The sequence below is a fragment of the Euleptes europaea genome, chromosome 1 (assembly GCF_029931775.1).
Source record: "Euleptes europaea isolate rEulEur1 chromosome 1, rEulEur1.hap1, whole genome shotgun sequence".
In the NCBI taxonomy this organism is placed as follows: domain Eukaryota; kingdom Metazoa; phylum Chordata; class Lepidosauria; order Squamata; family Sphaerodactylidae; genus Euleptes; species Euleptes europaea.
The window spans coordinates 41,887,762-41,896,820 of NC_079312.1; the positions used below are offsets into that span (position 1 = coordinate 41,887,762).

General features: G+C 43.9%; 1 protein-coding gene across 13 annotated transcripts in view; it reads right to left on the reverse strand.

Annotated features, from left to right (window-relative positions):
• The window catches only part of FOXP1 (forkhead box P1), a 564,105-nt gene that overhangs the window by 66,886 nt on the left and 488,160 nt on the right, over nt 1-9,059 (reverse strand). For all 13 annotated transcript variants that reach the window (XM_056853065.1, XM_056853056.1, XM_056853017.1 and 10 more), the window contains one exon: nt 7,114-7,201. In XM_056853065.1, coding sequence (XP_056709043.1) covers nt 7,114-7,201 — 88 coding nt within the window. The remainder of the gene's footprint in view (nt 1-7,113; nt 7,202-9,059) is intronic.

Sequence of the window (9,059 nt, forward strand, 5' to 3'; positions counted from 1 at the left end):
AAATATAAAGGGGGGGATCAGCCCCCACAAGTTTTCAATTTGTGGCCCTTCCTCCACCCTAAGCTGCCTTCTTCCAACTCAAGTGGCTCCTCATTAAACTATGATACAGGGTTGGGTTTTTTCTCCCATATATTATACTCTGTATTCTGTGATGAGTAACAAGCATGCATATTAGTCTGGAGAAGAGGAAGTTGAGGGGGTGCTTGATTGCTCTCTTAAAAGTATTTGAAGGGCTGTCACTTAGAGGAGGGCAGGGACCTGTTCCTGTTGGCAGCAGAGGATAGGACTCGCAATAATGGGATTAAATTGCAGGAGGAAAGGTATCAGCTGGATATTAGGAAAACATAGTTTACAGTAAGAGTTGTTTGATAGTGGAATCAGTTACCTAGGGTGAGCTCCCCTTCACTGGCAGTCTTTAAGCAGAGGCTGTACAAACACTTGTCAGGGATTCTCTAGGCTGATCCTACATTAAGCAGGGGGTTGGACTAGATCAGTGATGGCGAACCTTTTAGAGACCGAGTGCCCAAACTGCAACCCAAAACCCACTTATTTATTGCAAAGTGCCAACACAGCAATTAAACCTGAATACTGAGGTTTTAGTCTCCAGCCACCACCTGGAGGTTGGCAGCCCTAGTAGAGGAAGGGAAGGGGGAGGGATGGAGAAAGGAAGGAACTGGGAAAGGAAAGAGAATGAAGGAACTGGGAAAGGAAGGAAGAAAGAAAGGGGGGAGGGACGGAGAAAGAAAGAAAGAAAGAAAGAAAGAAAGAAAGAAAGAAAGAAAGAAAGAAAGAAAGAAAGAAAGAAAGAAAGAAAGAAAGAAAGAAAGAAAGAAAGAAAGAAAGAAAGAAAGAAAGAGTGGGGGGAGGGACAGAGAGAAAGAAAGAGGAAGGAAGGAACTGGGAAAGGAAAGAGAAGGAAGGAACTGGGGAAGAAAGGATGAAAGGGAGGAAGGATGAAAGAAAGAAAGAGTGGGGGGAGGGACAGGGAGAAAGAAAGAGGAAGGAAGGAACTGGGAAAGGAAAGAGAAGGAAGGAACTGGGGAAGAAAGGATGAAAGGGAGGGAGGAAGAAAGAAGAGGGGGAGAGGGGGAGGACGGCGGGAGACGGCAGGCCCTTCTCTGGCGGACGCGCGGACGTTGAGGGGCCGCTGGCCCTCCGTGAGCGCCCTGAGAAGGAGGAGGCGGTGGACGAAAACGGCAGGGGGAGAGGCACCTGAGGAGGAGGACGATGGCGGCGGCAGCCTGGAGCTGGACTTTTGGGAGCCGCCTGAGGTGGACGAGGAGGAGGAAGGCGGCAAGGAGGAGCTGCTGCTGGAGCCTAGAGGAGGAGGCCCGGCCTCATTGCTGCTGGCCTCCCCGCCGCCTGTCAGCTGTTGCGGGGCAAGAGGGGGGGGAGTAAGAAGCCAGCCGCATGCGTGCGAGGCAGGAAGCTTTCAGCCCTGCTGATGCGCCGATGCATGCACGGTGGGGGGGGGAGGTGCTGTGTTGGCGCTCTTCCCTGCCGCCCCCCTGCAGAAAGAAAGTTACAACCTGCCCTTCGTAGTGCTTAGTCAGGGAGCGCTCGGCGAGGGGGGCTGGGGGGGAGGGGGCTGGCGACTTTTTTGCGACTCTCCCTGCTGGTCGGAGCTGCTCTGCCCGTCCCCTCTTCTCCTCCTCCTCCTCCTCCTCCTCTCCCTTTGCGCGCCTCGGCGCTGGAGCCGCTGGCACGGAGTCGCCTCCCACACTGCCGGATTTACAATGGAGCGGTGCCGAGGTGGAGATGGGCGGGGCAGAGCCGGAAAGGCCTGCGGCTAGGAGGAACAGCTGAGCCGCGGCGGCAGCTCAGCTGAGAGAGGGAGGGGCGAGGAACAGCTGAGCCACGGCCTCAGCTCAGCTGAGAGAGGGGCACAGACGACCCAGGAGGCCTTTTGGAGCCCACCCGCGCGTGCCGGCAGAGGGCTACGCGTGCCAGAGTCGGCACGCGTGCCATAGGTTTGCCAACACGGGACTAGATGGTCTCTACGGCCCCTTCTATGCCTTATTTGTCATGATTGCTCATGTTGGTAAACTGCTGGCAGGGGTTTGCCAACAAGTCTAACTACAGCAACACATTCAGATTTTTTGGACTTTTTAGTCTACAGGTTATTCTGCCCACTCCCCACCCCATGTGTGTTTGTGCCTGCGCCGTCAAGTCACAGATGACTTATGGCAACCTCATAGGGTTTTCAAGGCAAGAGACATTCAGAGGTGGTTTTCCACTGCGTGCCTCTGCGTGGGCTGAGAGAGTTCTGAGAGAACTGTGACTGGCCCAAGGTCATCCAGCAGGCTTCTTGTGGAGGAATGGGGAATCAAACCCAGTTCTCCAGATTAGAGTCTGCCGCTCTTAACCACTATACCATGCTGGCTCCCATCTGTAGTTTAGCTTCATGAAAAATAATTGAGCCTTTAATCCAACAGCTATCCAAAGAGCAATGCGGGGACTGAAGCTATTTAATCAGGGATGAGATTGGGAAGGCCAAACTGGACATAGGTGGACCTTATACCTTTGGGCCAAGGGCACACAAGTCTTTGGCAAAAATTATTCAGGAAAAAAAGAGCAAAGGCAGAGGGGAAGAGTCAGCAGCAGCAGCATCCCCATTATTCACTCATTAGCATTTCAAAGCTGCAAACACACAAAGGATGTTTCAGAAGACTCAACAGAACAGTGATTCGGGAACTCTGCTAACTTGCTAGGGGCTATTGCTCAGATAAACCAAGAGTGCTGATGCAAAATACAACGCATGTGTGTGTGTGTGTTTTTAATGTACTTTTAAAATACCTCCTCCACTTCTACGTTAGTAACCGCTGCGGAGAAAACAGCAGCGTGTGGAGCATACGGAGATGTTGGGATTCATGGCCAGGAAGCGCAACCTTATTACGTTACATTTATTCTTGGAGAGTTCATAGGAGCCAATCAATGTTCCATTTTCTCTGCCTATTTCAGAGGCCGCGCAAGCAGACATCATCTCAGGAGTCAAGAGGGCTGGCTCAAGAACAGCTAAGCCAAGTTCACTACAGGCTAAAGTCAGCACAGCTATGAACTAATGGGATATATATCTGTCCATTCAAGATGCTAACTATGGAAGTATTTTGGCATGCCATCTATTTTCCTTCACATTTTTATTCACTCCAGTCTTGGATTTATTTGCACAATTAATTAATTTATGTTTTAAAATTTATCTTGAGAATCATTCATAACATCATGTATTTTTATGCCACAGGAGGCTTTTCACAATTCTCTCCTAAGCCTGAAATGGGAATGCTCAGGATACAGGGGCACTTTGCCATATGTAGACGACATTACCTCATGATAACTGGCTGTGCATAAAGGCCCTTGCAGACAATATCTGAAAGGAAATTTTCCAAATAATACAGTGAGTGGTCTCCAACGGAACAGCTGCACCAATATTTCGAGTGTGCCACCTCAGAAGAAGCATGTATAAATGTAACTGTCAAACAATTAAATAATACTGAGTTGATTAATCACTAGATACTTGATTAAATAGTTATATCATCAAAACTGTGATACAGGTATCCTTTTGAGGAATGGGAAAAAGTGTGGTACCACATTTTACTCTAAAAATGACTACTACTCACTGTTTAAAGAAAAGGTCATTATGAATATTTTCTTTTTTCATCCTCTAACTTAAATAAATATGCCTTTAGCCCACAGCTCCACCAATTAAAAATTGCCCAAAGGTATTAAAACTGAACATCACTCAATGAGCCAAAGCTTTTCCTGATTAATCTAACAATTAAACCGGTTAAAGCTTGCAGCCCTAATAACTGCAAAAGACATCTTGGGCAAAGTTTTGTGCACATATTTGGATTGGTTAAAAGGCACTACCTTTAAATATGCGAAGCCATGATTCACTCCAATGAAAAATATCCTTGTGATACAATGGTGGAGTGAATCCTATAATAATAATGTGGGATTCTTTCATCTTCATTTTTATTATTTCCTTTTTCATCTTATTTGTAAATTATGTACTTTACTAGATTTAGCTGAACTAGCCACATCGATTTCACGCTTCCATAACTCCTAAATTGCTAAGAAAATGCTTTACATGGGGCTCTCCTTGAAGACAACTCTGAAGCTTTAAAACATGGTGGTCTGGTGGTAGATCAGGAGAATCATAGAATCACAGAGTTGGGAGGGACCACCAGTGTCATCTAGTCCAACCCCCTGCACAATGCAGGAAATTCACAACTACCTCCCCTCCACACACACCCAGTGACCAGAAGATGGCCAAGATGCCCTCCTTCCCATCATCCGCCCAAGGTCATAGAATCAGCACTGCTGACAGATGGCCATCTAGCCTCTGCTTAAAAACCTCTAGGGAAGGAGAGCTTACCACCTCACGAGGAAGCCTGTTCCACTGAGGAACCTCTCTAATTGTTAGAAACTTCTTCCTAATGTCTAGATGGAAACTCTTATGATTTAATTTTAACTCGTTGGTTCTGGTCCAACCTTCTGGGGCAACAGAAAAAAACTCGGCACCATCCTCTATATGATAGCCCTTCAAGTACTTGAAGCTATTATGCCTATCCTACGCTCATATTAAAAAACAACAGCTATATTGGCTTCCCATAATCATCAAAGTTCAGTCTGAGGTGCTGGTGCTTTCCTATAGAACCTTCATAGCCTAGGACCTACATATCTGACAGACTGCCTCTCCTTATAGGAACCCATGTGACAATTTTTCCTCAAAATGCCTTTACTGAAGGTGGCCTACACCATAGCTGCCCATACAAGTACTTTTTCGGTCATAACTGCCCATCTGTGGATGAGCTCATGAAAGGCCTCTGCTTTTCCTGCATTCAGGAAGCCATGCAACATTGTTACTACGGAAGGTAAGGGTTTAAGGACTGATTTGGTGAGCGGTTTAGTTTGTTTGGCGGCTTTTCCTTCTAAAAGATAGTTTGGTTTGCTGCACATATGTTTTATTTTACATACTGTAATCCATGTATTGAAAGGGTGGTGTAAAAATCAGTCAATCTTATGTGGCGGTGGAAAGTGCCATCAAGTCACAGCTGACCTGTGGCGACCCCGTAGGGTTTTCAAGGCCAGAGATATTTGGAGGTGGTTTGCCATTGCCTGCTTCCATGTGGGCTGAGAGAGTTCTGAGAGAACTGTGACTGGCCCAAGGTCACCCCAGCAGGTTTCATGTAGAAGAGTGGGGAATCAAACCCGGTTCTCCAGACTAGAGTCCACTGCTCTTAACCACTACACCACGCTGGATTTCAGTCATCTAATGAAACAATAATTATCATTCTCTATATCATTGTACACTATATATTGCAGACTGTCAGGGTAGAAGTGGTTCAGACCTGTTGCTGAGCCCTGCAAGTGGGGCTGAGCGTCAGTCATGGAGGAGAAGTTTTGTCTTGTCTGACTCAATGTCTTGAAAAAGCAACCCTTCCAGAAAGGGTACTCTCCCTAGTACACTCCTGAGAGGAAAAAAACCCAACACCGGAATACCCTCTAAGTCAGGGAAATACAAGCCTAAAGCACTCCTTACAGATGGATTGGCCAGCCCTTTCCACCTCTTAGAGTCATAGTTGGATGGGACCACCAGGGTCATCTAGTCCAACCCCCTGCACAATGCAGGAAATTCACAACTACCTCCCCCCCACACACCCTCAGTGACCTCTACTCCATGCCCAGAAGATGGCAAAAAAAAGTTGGCCTGGAGGAAAATTGCTTCCTGACCCCAAAGTGGCGATCAACACTACCCATGCATGCAAGAAAGGGCCACGAGAGACAAATACTGATGTAAATCTTCCTGCCATCCCTTTTTTGAAAACTTTCAAGGACAGAGCTTCTACAGCCTCTGTAGGCAGTTTTTCTATTGTTGACAATCTTCTATTTGGAAGTTGTTCATGCTGGCCAAATTTACCTCTCTCACATTGCGCTGGGTGAGAGTATCCACCTGATGGATAACCTCCTCCGAGCTTACCCCCCAAAAATTACAATTCATTTTTTGTTAATTTTAACAGCAAGGAAAACTAATTTCTGGCTGCTTAACATTTTTCATAATGCAAGTCTTGCTGAAGTTGTTATCACCAAGTGTTTGATTTTCTCACAGAAGTTGTATTAAAATATTTAATACTGAAAGAACATTGTGACCATAAGTAAAATCTGAAGAAAAATGTCTAATTTATGAGATAAGAAGATAAAAGGGATTTTAAAAAAAATATAAGTCATGGTTATCATGAAAAAGTAACAACAAAAAGTTTAAGTGTGTTTTTGCTGATTTTTCTCTATAACTATTTGAAGCTGTAAATGACTAACTCAGTAAAATTCCAAATGTAATTATCTTCTGCACTTAGCCCACGGCTTTTCATATATCTCTACATTACCATCTTGCATACAAAATAGAGTGGATTTTTTTTGGAGGAATGGTAACTATATAATGTACAACATTGTTTTAATTTGTCTTCTTTGGCTAACCTTTTGCCTACTCTCTTACACATAAAGAAAGTCATTCCCATAAAGAACAGCAAGAGACAGACAGAAAAGGCTCGGAAGCATTTTGAAATACAGTTACATAAAGGGTCATGATAATACTGCAATTATATATTATTGTACGCTCTTAATTGTACTAGGTTAATGAAACCATTAGAAACTGACATTGCATAAATACAAATCAGTTCCTGTGCATAAACATATATCAATTTCTGCTAAATAGATACATATAATATGTGTGTGTGTGAAAATACATGAATTGTAAGTAAACAGTTCTAGGATATGAAGGATGATTTCCAATCCAATCCTGGGAAAGGCTAGAAAAACAACGTTAGTAAATTGCTCTCATTCTGCCAATTTAAGGAAAACATCCACATCCCTCACCAAAACCCATATTTTGGTGTAAAAGACATCAAAGGGTGTACTGATTATTTGAAATAACTAAGTGCATTTATGTCAACTTTGCAAATAGGATGCCAAGCTGCCCTCTATGCAACCACTTTTAAAGAATTACTGCAAGTAAAATTTTGAAAGCTCAATTTCAAATTACAGCTGGGCAAAGCAGAACTCATTTAATCGCACTCCATTAAAACTGTGGCAATAGCAATATAAAAATATCATCTTTACCTGCAGCTCTAACTGTTGTACAACCTGCATTTGTACTCTACATTGGGCTGTACTTCTATCATCCAGCGCATGCTCACTGTTGAGATGTCTGTAACAACACACAGAAAATCATTAAGTGAAATGGATAAAACAAAAAGGGGAAAAGTAAGTAAATACCAAGATGAGTGTCAGAAAATGTGGGTTTGAAGTACCTCTGCCCTGCTTTAAACAGTGCTTGCTAACAGGGGGGCATTTGATTTCCCATGAACAAATCACTCATATCAATGATAAAACTCTGCAGAAGAGTGGTTCCCCTTAGGATAAATGCAGATATGATTAAATAATCAAGTTAGGCATTTTTTTATTATGTATATTGAAAAATCAAGCTTACAGATTTAACACATTCACATGTTTTGAATGCTGAAAATAAACATAACTGTACGAAGAATGGGCGAGAAAACAGAATTAAGAGAGCGAAAATCATGACAGTAAATTATATACTAATGAGAAAAAGAGGCAAACTGTTTCTGAACAATAAGCACGCTAGCTGTAACAAAAGCTAAAGCCCTGCTTTGTTCACAACTGTATCAGTCGAGTTAAAGGTTCGCTAGAACACCTATTTTGAATATGTTCCCTCATGAGAGACAGTTTTCTATTTCAGCCAAGTAAAACAGTGTTTTGTGTCTCAAATACTAACGGCTCTGCCATGTGGGGTTTTGGCATTATTAAAAATGTTGCATATGCCAAAGTCTCACATATGCAGGTTTGGCATTTATTTTGAACACCCATTTCAAGCAGCTCAAAAAAAAAACCACAATACTGCATAAGGCACATCGTGCTAAATACATCTTCCACAGTTCTCAGCTCCATTTTCTTCCCAGAAGAAGATGGGCAGTTGTTAAAATGAACGGCATTAGAGAAGGTACTTCTACTGGATTTGTTTCCTTTTTCTCATAGTTTCCTCCCACTATTTCTCTCTTTTCGGTAGAAACACAGGTTTTTTTAAACCAATTCTGTAACATATTTCTTATACTTTGCCCAATGAACCCTTTGCGTGTGTGTGTGTAAAGTGTTGTCAAGTCGCAGCCAACTTGAACCCTTTATACTCTGATCCTAGCCACATTTCTTGGTGTGTCCAATTGAAATCAATAGGATGTGCGGACTTACAAGTGCGGTCTTATATAAAGAACTGCAGCGTTCAACTAAAACAAACAACAAATCACTATTGATACCTAAATAGGATGCTATTCAGAACAGTTCACCTCTGTAGTCATGAAGACATTTGCTCCCAAACACTTGTTAAAAGGCTTCATGTAGCACAGCTAGGACTGGTCTTAGCAAATCAGAATTGGGGGACAGCCCAGTCCTAATGGAGGGTAGTTCTGCCGCTGCAGAGCAGCTTGCTGCCAGATGTGGCAAGCCGAAAATTCTAATGCCAATAAAGGCTTCGTATTCGTTCATTCGAGCAAGTCGAAAATACATTTTTAAAAGAAACCCCGTGGAACTCTCCACAGAGTTCCACATAACTCAGCGCCTGCAAAAAGGGACGTTCCTGGGCTGAAAGAGCTTAGGGAGCTGAGAAACATCAGCTCCGTCTCTGGGAACACCCCCTTTGATGCCAGCGTGAGCCCCTGTGCTGGGGAAATACTGCCGGCAAGGCTCTGCCAGTGTCCATGGCTTGCGCTGCCGTGTGGCTCCACAAAGTCCGCATGAGTGCCCCTGTGCAGGCATTAGTGCCACTTTAGCCAACGCAAGTGGCACTAATGCTGGCACTGAGGTGACGTCAGCTCCTTTCCCCTTTTGCCTCTCTATTAGGACTGTTCTCTTGTTCTAGCTTCTTAGATCCTTGTAAACCCAATGTGTAAGTTGAATAAATCACAGCAGCACCACTGACCTTAATAAATTAAAACTTGACCTTTAAAAAAACCTACCTTGATTAGATAGCCGTGTGTCTACTCGAATACACT